General features: G+C 33.5%; 2 protein-coding genes across 3 annotated transcripts; one reads left to right on the top strand and one right to left on the bottom strand.

Annotated features, from left to right (window-relative positions):
* Positions 1-1,672: 1,672 nt before the first annotated feature.
* LOC123716960 (cullin-2) lies at positions 1,673-12,501 on the bottom strand. Of its 2 annotated transcripts, none has more exons than XM_045672681.1 (18): positions 12,338-12,501; positions 11,560-11,641; positions 11,111-11,235; positions 10,864-10,959; positions 10,466-10,559; positions 10,005-10,079; positions 9,730-9,897; positions 9,061-9,208; positions 8,484-8,653; positions 7,239-7,379; positions 6,988-7,095; positions 6,219-6,328; positions 5,533-5,665; positions 5,101-5,265; positions 4,582-4,791; positions 3,846-4,089; positions 3,625-3,731; positions 1,673-2,951 (listed from the first exon to the last, which is right to left on the bottom strand). In XM_045672681.1, exons 2-18 carry the CDS (start codon positions 11,620-11,622, stop codon positions 2,790-2,792), a joined length of 2,319 nt encoding a protein of 772 aa, XP_045528637.1. In that variant the 5' UTR covers positions 11,623-11,641; positions 12,338-12,501; the 3' UTR covers positions 1,673-2,789. The 2 variants fall into 2 exon arrangements, with proteins under 2 accessions (XP_045528637.1, XP_045528638.1); XM_045672682.1 differs by lacking the exon at positions 12,338-12,501 and adding an exon at positions 11,840-11,858.
* Positions 12,502-12,686: 185 nt separating this feature from the next.
* LOC123717290 (probable pseudouridine-5'-phosphatase) lies at positions 12,687-17,054 on the top strand. Its single transcript, XM_045673205.1, has 6 exons — positions 12,687-12,991; positions 14,602-14,684; positions 15,216-15,351; positions 15,464-15,594; positions 16,466-16,624; positions 16,891-17,054. Exons 1-6 carry the CDS (start codon positions 12,973-12,975, stop codon positions 17,047-17,049), a joined length of 687 nt encoding a protein of 228 aa, XP_045529161.1. The 5' UTR covers positions 12,687-12,972; the 3' UTR covers positions 17,050-17,054.
* Positions 17,055-17,608: the final 554 nt, after the last annotated feature.

Genomic DNA, 17,608 nt, shown 5'->3' with positions numbered 1-17,608 from the left:
ACTTCTAAGGTTTCATAATATAGGTTACTTTTTATCCACGATTAACCTGATGCCTGTATCTATCAGGTATTACTTCATATCGCTTCAATAAAATTGTTTTCATACAAGTATTTCAATAAAAGCATGCTTAACCTCAAACAGAACTTTGTTCTTGAGACCTTATTTTTCCATCGCACAGCCAATGCGAAAAAATTGGTAAGTAGTTACTTTTACGGCATTTCTAGATTATATTAATTATGATCAACTATGGTCCTGCGATCCATGAATGATTAAAGTCAATTATTCTAAAATTACTTTAAATCAATGAAAAATAGACGGCATTTGTTTCTATAAAAGTAACGTGGATAATTTTTCTAGTATTTGGCAGAACTCGATGTGGTTGAAAAAATTTAATGTGTACGTTTCTGTTCGTCTAATCAAGTTTATAAACGTTTATTTAAAATTAGGAGTGGCCAACCTGGCGATATTAATATGATCCTGTTTTTGTATGCAATTTTGAAATAGTTATTTTAATAGCTGTAGAACTGTAGTCTCCTCTGTATAGCGCAATATAATAAAACTTAAAAGTCAGGATCGAAATTGCTATTGGGAGTTCCACAGAACCATTGCTGTTATTGTCTAGTCGAATAGTAAACGTTTTAAGTAAAACAACAAGAATTTTAACGGCATCCGTACAATATTTATTTTAACTAAAGTCATATATTAAGATCTCAATTCTTATATAAGGCGAAATACACGGTATTACTTTTGTCAGAATATGTCATACACAGAGAATCGACCACAGAGTAGATACAAATTTTATACTTAACACACATGCCAACATTATGATTGTGTTATACTTAAGTTCGCGCGCATACGTACATCAACAATTGTACTTAAATATAAACGTAATCCTTGTTGTGTTTTGCATAGAATAATTAATAAAAATATACTTTAAAGAGTTAGGCCCCATGATTCTAACCATAGTGAAAACTGACTCGCATTTCATATAAGTAGTATATATGTCGCAGTAAAGTAGTTAAATCAGAGAGTTAATAGAATCTTTAGACAGTTAATTAAAGATCGATATTCAGTCAAGTCGCTAAATTTCTGTCAGACAAGTGAGTGAACGAAACGTTTAACGAGTTTCCCAAAACAACAAGTCTAACCTAACCTAACCATTTACAATAAAACAAAACACGGAATTTCCAAGCTCTCAGTTCTTCGCGATCACACCGAAATACCAATAACAAATGATATAATCATGGCGGTCTTGTTTTACATTGTTAATCAACACGCTGGCTTTCGTTTATATAGTTAAACGTTTACGACGCTGCTTTATTTAAATCAAAATGCTAGCGACTTAATTGAACATCGATATTTAATGCACTGTCTAGAGATTCAATTAACTCTCTGATTTAATCACTTTACTGCGACATATACATTTGATGGAATACAATATTCATCTGTTGACATATTCATTCACTGTTTACTACTGCCGCGTGACAAAAAGAGAAACTAATATTTAAATGTAAATTCTTAGTCTTGGAAGTTCAGTATTCAGTACATGAAAACTTTTTTAAACTAACGTACGTAGTTAAGGGACCTTTGCAAAAAATTATGAAACGAGGTACATAGCGTAGAAGCCGTCACTGGAACGTCAATTTATGTTTGACAGCCTCTGTTTGTCAACTGTCTATGGGTATGACAAATTCATTAGCCATATAAAAATTCACAGATTTATGCATTTTATACTTGGATTTCCATCTCGAAACTAAATTGTATTGGCACAGTCACATTATTAAAAATAAAACATTCAATATTTACGCGATTAAAACTTGTCTGTGGGAATAATTAAATCGCGCTTGTTTTATTATTTTCAACAGATATATTAATATAAGTTTTATATTTAAAAAGTTAAGACGTAATTTTAAAATCTAACATGAATTAGTGTATTAAGCGCTAGATTATTATAGAACGTTTAATCATATTATATAACATCCAGCGTTACATATTAATAAGGATACATTTTTCCCGGAACAAAAACGTCTAAACCGCCATGACATTTAGGGTTAAATTAAAAAAAAAAAATTGTACTCATTGTAATAACAAAAGCGAAGTTAGTTCTTCCGTATATTATACAAAACTTGACGTCACGCGGCTTGTATGACATCAAAAATTTGTTAGTAAAACAGATATATAGTTCTCGTCGCAATAAGTTCATATTCAGAAGCAAATCTCAAGACAATTGTTTCAAGTACTGTCATAAATTTCATGCTGCATAGCAAAATAACTATTTGGAGTATGGTGACTGGTGAGCGGCCAAGTATTCTTCATGACCTCGATTTTTTTGTGCGACGGCGAAGGTCAAGGTTGTTTGTTACACAAAGGTCCAGAACCAATCTCAGACACAATCAACATGTCTATAAGTTCAAGTGAGTTCACAGTAGCGATATTGTGTATCTTATGTTTTTAATATTATATATTTTATATTTCGACATTATCGTATTGGCTTAGTATGTATTTTTGTGAATAAATAAATTTGACAGATATTGAGATACTAAAAAGAAACATGCAAAAAAATTATTATGAATAACGAAGATCCAATCACGTTAATATTGATATCGGCCATTTCGAACTTAAATATATAGTTGTATGTTAAATAACCTTTGCTCTAAACAAACTCATTGTTAAAACATTCGCCAAAAACTTTAGAGTATATTCATAAAATTATCTGATTTCTTATAAATATTTTTGTCAACCGTGTACCCGTATTTTTAAAGTACCCTCCCGATTAATTTGCAACTACCCTACGCGAGATACGAATATGTGTCGAGGTTTCCTGGCGACCTTTCCAAATACTGTTTATCGATCAGTGCCTCTATACACTTCTTGATCATGGCGACAGATGGTGCGAACGAGCCTCTAGCCTGAGAGACCACTTCTTGGATCAGCTCCGTGTGACGTAGGACCTGAAAATATATCTTATTTATTATAGATGACATGTACATAGATATTTTTTACAATGATTTTGTGTCAAAAACTTGATTGATCTTAATATGGTTATTAATAATTTTCTAGCGTCAACGGAAGGCCTCTCTAAAGCCCCTCATAAAGACAGCCAACACCTGTATTATGTAAACTTGTGAAAATGCAAAATTATAAACTGACTTTATTATTATTAATTAGAGCTTTGAAGTTGATATAGTAAACTTTATAACCCTAAATCGTAATCGCAATTCGACTTAGACAAAATGACAGACAGTAAAAAAATATAATCATCTGAAAAAGAATTTCTTTCTATGAGCCAGTCCAGAATTTTGAAGATATTAATCTTTGGGATACTACCGTGCATATGAATCTTGAATAACTTTAACCTAAATAGATAACGATTGTGATGCCCTAAACTTCTAAATAAATGAATATTAAGATGGGTTCCATGATAAGCAAAACCATATTTATTATCCCTTGGCGTTGCGTAGAGATGTGGGTTCTCTCTGCATCTTGAAATTCTTGAAAGGCCGGCAACTTGCGAGCCTTCTGCCAATGTAAGTATCCATGGGCGGCGGTATCACTTAACATCAGGTGAGCCTCCTGCCCATTTGCCTTCTATTACATAAAGAAGAAAAAAATAATTTCAATTACCTTTCTTTGCTTCATAATGCGTACAACAGCGGCTTGTAGGTACATTTTTCTATCATCATCGCAGTGAGTGGATTCACTGGATGTTCCTGCACCAGGTCCAGTACCACCTACAGAAGAAACAAAAAACTTCTTTCAAATACAAAAATCAACAAGGTACCAAGCTTACAACTTGCCGCTTACAACAAAAAATAAGCTATATAGCTATAACCTCAAAACCTCACCTTGACTCGCCGGTGCTGCAGCACAAGTCAGCCTTATTTTCGTCCGCTTGCAGGTGAAGGTGAGATTAAGAAGAAGTTCCGCCTCTTCATCGGCTCCTTCCACATCTCCCTTTGAGATGAGCAGACCGGCTTCGACCAGCGGGCGGACGTGTCGGGCCCAGGCTTCTTCTGGGAGTTGGAGAGTTTCGCGTGCTTCCCTGGCCCGAATAGAGTCGGTGGTTTCGAACATTAAGAGGAGGGCGCACTGAAAATATTGAAAGTAGATCTTAGCTACCACTTTAGGGTAAGACGGGTTGCATCGCTCTTTGTGTTTGACTTCTCTTTTCTTTCAATCTCTTTTTGTTTTGCATGCAGTGAAGTATAAGGTAAAATATATAGTTCTCTCATATTATTCTTTATTGACGCAAGTGTTAATCATAATTGTTGTATAATCTTATCTATTAAATTAATATATATTATTGATTGTATAAGCTTTTTTTAATGAAAGAAGATTAATACAGATATAAAAGTTTAAGTAAATTTACTTCATAACTAGCTTTTCGCAAATGAACTTTGCTATATTCTCTGAAGGTCTAATCTTTTGAACACAAATATATATACAACAACTTGTATTTTTAAAAATTTTGGATTTGTAAAATTTATTTTAACCGATATTGTCATGAATTTTAAAATAAATACTTATACTATAAAATGTAATATATGATATGGAGTACATAAAAAAAATTAATGAACTAACCTGTGGTGTAGTAGCATTTATATGGTATAACCGTTGCGTATATCTCGTCCTCAATTCTCCTGTACATAAATGGTGAAGCCACGCCAGCCGTCTACCAGAGAACGACGCCCGGTAGAACGTCTCGAATAGACGGGCCGGTCTTTCTAATTGTGCTGGAGGAGCTAAGGGAGCCATTGCTCCACCGAGAGGCCACGCTCCGGCCTGAAGGACCTACAATTATTAACTCAATTATTATTATATTTGGAGATGTACCATGTAGTTGATACGCTATAAATATGTCAAATTTTATTTTTATTCTTTCAGTGCTGTTGGTTTCGTTGATCCTTTCATTCCGGCCCGAAGGATCTTCGACATTTAATAGATGACTTTGATAGACATTTAGTTGGTTACAGTCGTAAGTCGTGGTAAGGTAAGGTAATAAAAAATGATTCTGATTTAAAACAAATGTTCTAAACAGTACACAGTTCTTCAAGAATCGGCAAGTCAGAACAGCATGCAAAATATTTATATATTAATTACCTGTATGAAGAAACCAGTGTTCGTAGCTAAATTATTTTCCCTCAAATATTGTTGGAACTTAGTATTAAGGTCTGTGGACACAGCGACATCGGTGAACATTCTGTGTAACTTATTTGTAAATTCGTAGCCACAAGCCGCTTTGAGCCTGTTAATCATCGCCTCCTCCTGGAAGGTTACATTATTATAAAATCTAATAACCAATTATATTAGACAAGTATAGTTTGTATTTATTCATAAGACGTTTGTAATTATTTATTAAATGAACACAATAAAACCATTCATTATTTTCCTTTGTAGAATAACTGTGAAGAAATCGACCGATATTTTACTACACGATTTCGATGAATCTATCAAAAAATAAGGCGTTCAGTTATGACGCAATACTTTGACAATTTACAATTGCGAGTCATTTTAATAAAAAAAATATTTTACCTGCTCCATAGAAGCAGACAGTTGGTGTATGAGTCGTCGTGCGAGCGCACGCGCATAATGTTTCTGAAATACGTCCTTGTCGTCGATGTATTTAAACACCACTATGGCAGCCGTTAACTTGTCATCTGCATCTCTGAGAATTGGATTTTTTTCTACTTAATGGAATGAACTCTTCTCAGAGTTAGTTTCGAGGCACAGATTGAACCGACGAGTTTAATTAGATGAGCAAAGAACAACAATTACTTTTTTTTAATCTACAATATTTTTTAAATTATATCGCCATCACAATTATGAAACACCTGGAATCCAATAATATCCAAATTAAAACCCCAAGACAAAAAATCCGCGAAAATAGAGGACACCGTGAGTAATTTCTGCAAAAAACCCGTCATCTTTTAGTCGATACCAACTCCGGGGAAATAAATACAGATAACACAAATTTCTCTACAGCTGTGATACTTTTGCCATTCAACACCTTTTGTCTTCAGTCACCGTGACCATGCACGCTGTAAAGCACGCGAAACGTCGGAAAAGTTTAAATTTAAAATTATATAAATAATTATAAGTTTATAATAATAATACATAGCTTCAATAAGTTTAAAAAGTGTTTTCTTAATACAGAAAATAATTCATTGATAGAAAACAGATATATTTAAATTCAGCCCATTAAAAGTATATAAACTTACCTCTCGGATCCCTTTCTCCTCAATAGTGTATCGCAGTAACGGGATAACAGTTCAGGAGCACGAGCGGCAGATTCGCCTTCGGCACGCGAATTGACAACTTCACTACATGCCTGAAAATATTCATATTTATAAAGTAAAAAAAAATGAAATATATGTTGGTGTTACATTTTATTACAATGTTACAAGCGGCCACCGCGAACTTCGTTTCGGCTTAACGTGAATTTTTGACTTAGCCCACCTTTTAGTAGCAACTTATGGAACATTTTGCCCTGCCCTAGGGTTTGATTTTTCCGGAATAAAAAAGAGGTCAGATATAGCAAGGGATGTATTATATATCTGAATTATTTAATTATCTCTTTTATGGAATAAAAACTTAACCTCTGTACTAATTAAAACAAAATTTTTAAAGCAAATTGCAGTAAAATGGTAATGGTATGTATTATCACAAAAAAAAGAAAAAAAAAACCACCGTAATTACGGATGCGTTCACGTTGCTAATAGCAATTTGAAGTTGCGTTCATAATTACAGAAAAATAAAACTGGTTTTTAGGTTTCTAAGTGAAATTTTTATCTCCATAAAAATCTCCGGGTTCAAGGAATAAATTAAAAAAATACTCGAATAGATCCAGCCGTCTTCGAGTTTTAAGTTTATTAACATATTTTGCAATTAATTTTTATTCATATATGTATAATTAGCAGAAAAATAAAAAAAGTGAAATTGACAAATAGCTTTGAAATCTCATGACAAATATATATCAACTTCTGGTACCTTATCCAGAGCTCCAATAAACGGTTGAGCCCCTCCGAAGACTTCGGCAAAGAGTTTCTTATATTTACTGTGCAGAGACAACATAGAATGTACGAAATGTGTGTGCGCCTGGAAAGTAATTAAAATTTTAATTAGAACTCTCTCTTTAATATATAATTCTTCGATTTCATGCAATTTGTCAAATTATGTTTACATTGTGATGAAATATTTTGACATAAATAGGAAGGATTGATGAGTTCTCAGACACTTACTTCATCCTTGCTATGTTCAGCTGCCAACATAGCGTGTCCTTCCTTAGCGGCCTGCACATGCGCAGCTTCGATCAATGGACGCATGGCGTTCTGACCCAACGGTTTGAGTAGCATAAACATACGTTTCAAATCTTCGCGCCGCTGAAAATAATTTACTTATCATTAGATTTCATGGAAGCAATGTTTCCGAAGTTGTTAAAAATTTACGATTCCAAAATGCTTTGTAAAAGTTAATTTAAATAAATATTTAACTTATAATAACAGATAGCCCGAGCTATATAACCTAACATTAGTTAAGTTACATTTATGTATTATGTTAATAATTAGAAGCCGATGCTAACAATCACCCTTACAGTTGAGGATAAAATGAGCCATAGCCATTTAGTTTTTATAATAATAATCAATGGCGCTACAACCTTTTTAGGTCTGGGCCTCAGATTTATGTATCTGTTTCATGATCGTTTGTGAATTGAATAGCCAAGTAGGTGATCAGCCTTCTGTGCCTGACACACACCGTCGACTTTTTGGGTCTTAGGCAAGCCGGTTTTCTAACGATGTTTTCCTTCACTGTTCGAGCTAATGTTAAATGCGCACATAGTAAGAAAATCCATTGGTGCACAGCCGGAGATCGAACCTACGACCTCAGAGATGAGAGTCGCACGCTGAAGCCACTAGGCCAATACGGCTTTTTAGTTTTTATACACTTATAAATTGTAACATAATGTTTCCGATAATGTCCAATTGGTTGACTACAATTAAAAACCTAAAAAAGGCTAGTTTGTTTTTTTGATATTCCAGCGTCACGATACTAACCCTAATTTTATATTAGTTCATGTTTTAAATGATTAAAGCCAGTTGAAACCCAGCTTCAAATAGAGTTTCGTTTAGCATACATTTGAACATCTCTTCAACAACTGGCTTGACATATAATATATAGCACTGACATACATATAATAAAACTTATGTAAGAGACCTAATAGGGAAGTAATTTTGGTCTAATACGGCGATTATATTATGCAAAATATATTAAAACAAAATGTATTGTGATGATTTTTTTTCGAGAATAGTTTAGATACACAATTAAATTTTTTATGGTATTTAAGATGTGACAACGTCTGTCAGGTCAGCTAGTTCGTTTATATACGTAATCGTTTTCATCATAAGGATTCTAAATTTACGAAATACAAATAGAATTGTTTACAAAAAAAGTAAATTTGTTACATAAAATATCTATGTAAATAATACCTCGGCAGCTTTAGGCGAATCTTCACAAGCTTCTTTCAAAAGTCGTTCGACCTCTGCATGCAAAGCCGGCAAATGAGAGGCCACGCAGGCCTGCTCATAGCAAGCACGAACCGCCTCGGACGATGATGAGTGAAGGAATTTGTTGCCTAGGACTATTTCCCTTGCAAGACCTGTATGAATTATTGAGTAAATTTCTGCCTGCTCGCGTTTGACGTTGTCTTCACAGTGCAATAACGGAAAAGCACGAGTCAGCAAAGCTCCCGATTTTTATCTTCAATATTTATTGAGATATTAGTTTAAAAATTGGTTAATAATCTGCCTTTAAAGAATTTTTTTCAGCTTTATTATATAAATATTATCATAATTTGTAACAATAATCGGTATTCTAAAAACCCATTCAGTCAAATACAATCATTATTTAACTGGGAATGGAATTTTCTCTAGCTTCGTATGCTTAAACCACTAAACTTAGTGATAAGCTGTTTATTAATAGCTAAAAATTAACTTAAACTTTTACATTTTAAAAGGTGATTTTATGAGAAAATAAACGCTTAACTGTATTTCAAATTATACTTACCATCCAGCACATACTTCATGAAGTAGGAAACATCTCCAGAGTTAAGTAATTCAGCTGCGCGACGTGAATGATGCGCGGCAGCGGAGGTCAAAAATGGTTCGACCACTAGTTGTTGGTATAGAGACAAGGGTGTACGGAGCCGGAATGACTTTAAACAGAAATAAGCATTTATTTCGAGGAAATGTTTTTTAACTTATTAGACTAGTGAAAGTTTAAAAATATATAGTGGAATCTCTATAACTCGAACATCGTTAGATCGAAATCATCAGAAAGTCGAAAAAATTGCCAACTAACGGTAACGTGAAAGTGCAAATGACAGGATGCATAACATTCCTGCTTTTTTTGAATGGTCAGTATCTTGAAAAGGTGATAGAACTTTTTCTTAATTTTCTGAGGCTAACCACTAGTGATAAGGCATATCACCCGATTTCGATTAGACGTTGACTTATGGGAGCTGTCATCAATAACATTATTAGCTGTCAACAATATAATAAATTCGCGTTTATAATTTATAAACCTCCTTTTCCAAGTTCCGATCCAATCTCCAATGCAATAAAATAAATCTAATAACACACTTCCTAACATTTTTGCATGGCTAACGCACAAACCATGCAGGACAAGCAAGGAAAAAAATTATATGCGTTAAGTCTTATGTATGTCACAACCTACCTGGACTTCCACCATACTGTGAATTGCCGTCTTTAGTATATCAGCTGCCGCGGGATCCGGATTTGATTCCCGTGCATCGTTTAATGCTCTCACTATTCGAGCCGTCATCGGATTTGACAGAGGCTTTATTAAAACCCTCTCCCATATTACCAAGCCCAATTCACCAACCTGCAAAAAGTATTTTGAAAACTCTATGTAAGGTTGAAATAAAAAGAGTGGAAATAGCCAATTCAATTGTTTATTAGTTACAACTAACATGAGAATTATGTACATACCTCCAATTGCCTTGCATCATGTTCAAGAAAACTTATAGCAGCTGACGACCCATAGATTATATCTGCATCTGACACCTAAAATGATTATATAACTTAGACTAGCATCTAGTCTAATTCAGTCCAATTTCTATATTAAAAGATAATAATTCATAATAAATAAGATCCTACCATACAAAGTATCCACACTTTAACACACACACAAGTAAGCTTGATGCAGCGTACATGATCAAATGTCAGTGACACATGTCTTAAACAATGGCTGTTATATTTCTGAATTTAAGAAAGCCTTGTGTTGCAATATAAAAAATTTGTAATAAAATATAATATTACGAACTGGTTATATTAACTTTCACCATTTTGATAAAAATATCTCACTATCTCAATTGCTAATTGTCTATAACTTTTCTCCATGACACAGCAGATTAAACATATATTCTTTAAATATTTTATAATAAACATACCTTTTGTCGTTTTATATGTTGTAAATTTAGGTATGAATATAAACTGTTAAGGTAAGCCACACCTTGGCTGTATTCTCTCCATGCCATGACATATCTTTAAAAAAATATATGATTATAATAAAATAGAAGAGCTCCCTGTTATTTTTTAAACAAAACAAGAAAAATATATTGTTAGTAAAAATTTCACTGAGTATGTGATTAGTCTATAACTGAAGATTAAGTTTAGAATTTATTTTCACTAACTAGTAGTAAGTAAAAATATTTAAAGTTACTGTTTAGCTGCTAGTATATAGTATTTCAGCCAGTAAAGTTTTTTTTCAATGTTGAATTACAATATTTTAGTGTATTGTAACTATTTGAGATATGTTATATATGTATATGAGAAGAAATTACCTTACCTATTAAGCAGTCCGTCATTGTAATCAGTACTATCTAAAAAAGCTGTGGCTTTAACTCTGTCTAATAATCTAAACACATGTTCCTCCAAGAATTTTCTGAAACAAACCATACCATTGTAGACATATCTCTGTTATCATATTAATGACAACTAAAAAAAATTGATATAAAATTATTAATAAAACTAAAAAGATAAGATAAGAACAAATATAGTGTTTGATTTCAATTTGCTTTATAAAAAATACTCACCTGGTTTCATCATACAGTTTATCAGCGTGTGGTTCAGGGTGTGCAACACATAAAGCGTAAACATCAGAGAAACGTGAATTCCATACTGCTCTTTCAATTGCTTGTAGGCCAACAACACCTTCTACCTGTGATAAAGTTAAACTATAAAAAATCATATAGCTTTAATTGAACTTATTGCAAGAAAATTCCACACACTTAATCTTTTTAAAGAAACTACAATTTATGGCAACTTTTGTTTTACTATAAATTTGATTATGGAGTATTATTGCCATACAAAGGAATATTTTGGAAACTATTACTAAAAATGTTGTAATTGATTTTCTCTTTATGTTTATGATGGATACTTTTCCATAGAATATTATTTCCAAGTATTACATACATTTTTAGTAAAACACCATATACTTTATCTTGAAATTTAGTGTGTAGCTCATAAAATAAATACTTCTTACAGTCTCTTTGAGTTTAGACCAGGTCTCATCAAAATTAACTTCTTGAGGTTTCAGCGACATCATTTAAGCCACCTTCATGTACCTAGAGCAGTATGTTTCTCAATAAATAAGTTTGAAATGCAAACTAATAACATTAGGGTATTGAGTTAATAGATTTCGATTTAAAGTAATGTTAATATTTAAAAAATCTATTTTTGAAAATATATTTATTTAAAAATTATATTTTTATCTAGTATATCAAGGTCAAATATAATTAATTTATCAAGATTCTGTTAATAACCTTAATGTATGTTATACATTAACACCTTTCTGTATAGCTGAAGCAAACTACTGCATGCATATTTGTGGTAAAACCCCTTAAAAAATATAAACAATCTCTTCAATACTATACGAATCATTAAAGAGTGAGTGATAAAGATATATTTTATGTTTATTTACATCAGCGTATTGCTTTATTTTATTGTTGATTAAATATAGATTTCTAACAAGTAATACATCTAACTCTTTGTGTAACAAAAACAATTTAGAACGAAAAATCAGCGCGCATAATAAACACACTTAGATACATTCCTATTTAGTCTTAAAGACAACTTCAATTATGACTATGGTAAATCGCATATGCACTTATAATATACCAAAAATAATTCACAGTTACATTAATTAATTCTCAATTAAAATGTAATTTATTTCGTCAGGAACAAAATAATTTTGGCACCTTGACAAGTACAAATTACTCAGCAAAAACTGCGATATTAAAACGGGAGACCTTAATACTTACTTAATATTTATTATTCCAAGTGCCACTTTTCTCAATGTTCACCTTTTTATATCGATTATAATAAAAAAACAAGTGTGGAATTTAATTTCTTGTATTTTTGGACTGAGAAACATCAAACAACTCAAGCAATAGAAAATTTGAAGTTGCAAAATTATAACCTGTGTCTCATCCTAGATGTCAAACTGACAGTTTACATTTTTAGTGCTATGACTTTAACTTCCTATAAGTTGAATGCCAGTTCGTAGTGTTTTTTTTGTAAATTCAAGCGCACAGATTAAATAGCTTCTATAGGCTACAGTTCGCAATCTCATTATTGTCGATTTATGTTACACATACCTATGCCGCGCGAATTTTAAAACAGTGTATTTCAAAAGCGTCAAAGATTTTCTTATTTCCTTGAAGACAATGTATGTCAGAAATTAATCACGACGTCCAAAAAAAGCTCACCTAAAAATGTAAAGTAACAATCTAATTCAACAATTATCTCATTAATTAGAAGGAAAACAAAAAAAAATGATTACGTTGAGTCGACTGAAAAAACATGCAATTTTTTTTCTATACACGACGAGTACTCCTTTCTAGAAGGCGTACGATTTCAACACAAATTTCATAAAGTGACCCATTGTCTTTTTGATATGGATGGTACTGTTTTAAGTAAGTAAATAATTATGTTGTATTGCTCATCCGCGAAACTCATACGTGTTCTTGAACGTAGTCTATAGATGATTATACGTTTCAACGTACGTGCAAGGAGAGCAAATAATCATACTTATTTACAATTTTCTTATTCTCTTAACATATCTAAATACACGACGCCTCCACTAAGTACGTACTGCAACAAAAGTAGAAGCGTACTAAGAAGGATCTACTTAGCATTATGATTGAAATATACATAAATACACATATATAAATATAATATATATATATATATATTAGGTCCTTACATATGAAATTGGCGTTTTGTATGGGAGGAACAAAAAGTCGAATATTTTTAAATATAATATATTTAATTAATCAAAGTATGAACCATTGTTTTCTATGCACTTTTGCCATCGCATAGGTAGTTTATTGATCCCTATTTTTTACTAAAAAAACCAGTCGGACGGGAATCAATAAAATCTGTGAAGGCGATTTGGACTGCCCCATCAGAGTTAAATTTTTTCCCTTGCAAGAAGTCCAAATTACGAAAAAATGGTAATCTTTTGGAGCAAGGTCCGGGGAGTACGGAGGATGTCTCAGACATTCCAATTGAAGCTCTTCTAATTTGGTAACCGTCTGTTGTGCAGTGTGTGGTCTAGCGTTGTCGTGAAGTAGCAGTGGCGTGGAGCGATTGACCAGCATAGGTTGTTTAGCCGCTAGCTTTTCCATCATGGTTTGCAATTGCTGACAATAGACATCAGCCGTAATAGTCTGGCGAGATTTGAGAAAACTGCAACGAACAATACCGGCACTAGTCCACCAAACGCTTACAAGTAACTTTTTTGGGGTTAATTTTCGCTTGGGGCAGGATTTGGCTGGCTGGCCAGGATCCAACCATTGCGCTGAGCGCTTCCGATTATCGTAAAGAATCCATTTTTCATCACAGGTAATGTGGTAATTCGGTTTAAAATACCTTCATTATTGTGCCGGTTCTGTAATGTAACGCAGCAGTCGACGCGCGTTTGCCGGTTTGCTTCAGTCAATTCGTGAGGATTCCCACCTTTCAAGCTTTTTAATCTTCCCAATTTGCTTCAAGTGAATTAAAACAGTTTTATCACTAACACCGCAGCCTGCAGCTAACTCGGACGTGGTTTGCGATGGATCCGCTTCCACAATAGCCTTCAATACTTCATTATCAACTTGGGTCTCAGGCCGTTCACGGGGCTTGTTCTGCAGGTCGAAATTTCCAGAACGAAAACATTGGAACCAAAAACGAACTGTGTTTTCTTTTGCAACATGACCGCCATACACATCATTCACCCATCGAGTCGTTTCCGCAGCACTAGTGCCACGGCGGAACTCGTACTCGTAAATAATGCGATACTTTAAGTTTTCCATTTTGTAAAATGAGTGACGCAAACAGAAAAAAACAGAAGAAAAAAGCAAATGAATGACGGTCATCGAAGCACAAATACATGCGTAAATAGCTGTACAAACTTGAATTTGAAATTCCTAACCAAAGAGGAGGTATTTGAGGTCAAAGTGGCCAGTACGAAATACGCCAATTTCATATGTAAGGACCTAATATATTGTTTTAATACAATCTTGATTAATTTATTTTTCAGATTCTGAAATAATGTACCATAAAATGATCAAACAGATATGCGATAAATATAACAAAAAATACCCAAAGGATTTACAAATAAAGGTAAATATTATATCTAAGTTAACAAAAGCTTCTATAGAAGGAAGTTGTCTTTTGGTGAATGTCTCTGGAAAATGTTATTGTATTACACTACTTTGAATTTAGTCAAATATCTAACCAGTCCATCCAGATTCATACGTCTTCAAGCGCGCGGTGAAAACGGAATAGGTACAAATTCATTTAAGATGTCATTTTGTTTTATAGTTAAACTTTTGTTATTTTGGTTAACAGATGGGTCCATGATCATCAAGTTATTATTTGATGATGATATACATTCTGGAGAGATCAAGGGTTTCTTCTACTTTTAAGCGTAAACTTAAAGCAGTTTTGTTATTTTAAAGCGAAGTTTACATTCTGAAATAGCAACAATGGTGGTGAAGACCATGGATGGCCTTCAGAGTTGCATACGCCTATTTTTATGTATGAGCTATTCATATGCTGTGTTCACGATTATTCTTCTCTATGGCTGCAGCGAAACGATATCTGCGCCATTTTCTGTGTTAAGAGGGGAATTGACTACCTTTTTAATTTTAGTTGTATGGAGAGACGGATAAAGCAATTTGCACCACAGTGGTGAGGGAACTAAAGTTACCCGTGTCTCCTGATGAATTTGAACGCCAAATGAATGAGTTGGCTCAAAAGATTTTGCCAGGTGCACCGTTACTGAAAGGTACTATAATAATATTAATTATAATCAAGGGATTACAGTAATGACTAGTATCGCTAAAAATATAGTAAATGCAATGGCAAGTGGCTACGGAATATAATTTATATATTTAAAGGCGCTGAAAGATTACTAACTCATCTACACGATCATAAGATTCCGATGGCGCTAGCTACGAATGCTACGGAGCAAGCTGTAAGGTTGCAAGCAACAGCTCGACCTAAACTATTCGGCTTGTTCCACCATAAGGTGAGCTCATTGATGATATAATGTCTAAGCAATTAAATTTTATTTATAAAAATCATGAATAAAGAAAATGTATGTATTGCAATTACAAATGATTAATTACATATGAAGTCGTTATTTAGATTATTTATTTATTTCATAATCCTACAGCTATATAAAAACAAACAATTACACTACTATAGCAAAAGATGGAATACGTAATATTTACAAAAAAGTTCAAACCTTTACAAGAGGGAAAAAACAATAATAAATATTTAATACATTTAACTAAGTAATACCTAATTTGGCTGCGATGCGTGAAGGTGTGTATGTGGCGTATGCTCATGATGCAGGTGATTTTGCGCTATGGATATTCTTAATGCTCCTTTCAACCATATTCCACGATTGCTTAAACAAGTCAAGGCTTAAATATTGGTCGTTGTACGTCTGGGTTGCGCGATACAAAACTGAGATTTTTGCATAGTTAATGTTAATATGAAAAAAAGCACAAACTTATGTAAGTGTAATAAATATAAAAATAAAAGCTATTGAATACAATCATATTATATATTTTTGTAAATACCAGAAAATCACCATTAGTAAATAATATCGTCCGGTGGAAGAACATCTCTTTTAAAATAAATAATTAATAATAATAATAATCTGGTTCTGAACAATTGTAGATTATTTTTCTGCAGTCTGTTAGTGTTGGTATTACCACGGAGAATCGACTCCCGGTGGAGCTCTTCCCTGGGAGTCGATTCGATCAATTGCTTAAAAAGAGAGCATACCAAAGACCGGCAACGCACCAACTAAAATACCCTTCATGGGCGTCCTGCAATATCGTTCCCCTCACCCTTCTATAAAAAATACTCCACTACTAATGTATGCATAGGTAAGCGTCACAGACCCAGAAGTGTACCGGGGTAAGCCACAGCCAGACATATATTTGGTGGCCGCTTCACGATTCCCGAATAAGCCAAAACCGAGGGAGTGTCTTGTGTTTGAAGACTCAGCTGTTGGGGTGCTGGCGGCCAAAGAAGCAGGAATGCAGGTTTTTATAATTAATGTTATATTACAAATAATAGATCACATCATTATTTTTCTTCAAAATATTGTCGTTGTGTTGTCCATGGATTAAACATATTTTACTTGTAAGTGATCGGATTATGATGAATACGTTAAGTGATGGGACCTTCCAAAGGGATTTTTTAATTTATATAACGGGTATATAAATTAAAAAATTCTCCTCCTGCTCCTGTACAATTTAGAAGAACACTCATAAATATGTTTTAGTTTTTATCACCAGCTAAATTCCAGGTTGTGATGATCCCGGATTCACGTCTCGACCGCGATCAAACTCGTCAAGCAACTTTAGTCATCAAAACGCTATTGGACTTCAAACCAGAACTGTTCGGCTTGCCACCGTTTCAAGATAGCCCCAGACCAATGGAACGTGTTGAAAAAATAAAAGAATAAGACAATTTCCTATTTTTTTTGGTAGTTAAAAAACCCAACTACAACTCTTCAATCCTCAGACTTTTGTATCAGTTTCGTGGTCATTTGTTTTTTTTAATGGCTAGTAGTTGATCAGCCCTCTGTGTATAAGTCTAAGGCCACTACTCACGAGATTTCCTTCCCCGTACGAGCGAGTGTTAAATTCGCGCATAGCCAGAAAATTAATAGGTCCTGAGCCAGGGCTCGTCTTTACCACCTCAGAGATGAGATTGGCTACTCTCTTTTTTATAGTAATAGTATATAATTTATAAAACTATATTGTGTAGCGACCAGTGTTTCATTGATTTAATAAAAACTCACAAGCACACATCGTTAGAATTAATGGAATTCGACGGAATCTAATTTTCTAGCCATAAATACTGAAACTAAGTAAAAAAAAAATCTCACCATTCACACTCACTCACACACGCACTCTTTCCATGGTAAATTCTTCACTGCCAATCGTACGGATTGTGTTAGTGATTCCAAATTATCATGGCGTTTAGAGCAAGCCCTAATTTCTAAAACTGACCATAAATCA

The sequence above is a fragment of the Pieris brassicae genome, chromosome 12, assembly GCF_905147105.1.
Source record: "Pieris brassicae chromosome 12, ilPieBrab1.1, whole genome shotgun sequence".
NCBI lineage: Eukaryota > Metazoa > Arthropoda > Insecta > Lepidoptera > Pieridae > Pieris > Pieris brassicae.
The sequence above is the reverse complement of the archived record's forward strand: the minus strand, read 5'-3'. Positions and strand labels throughout refer to the sequence as shown.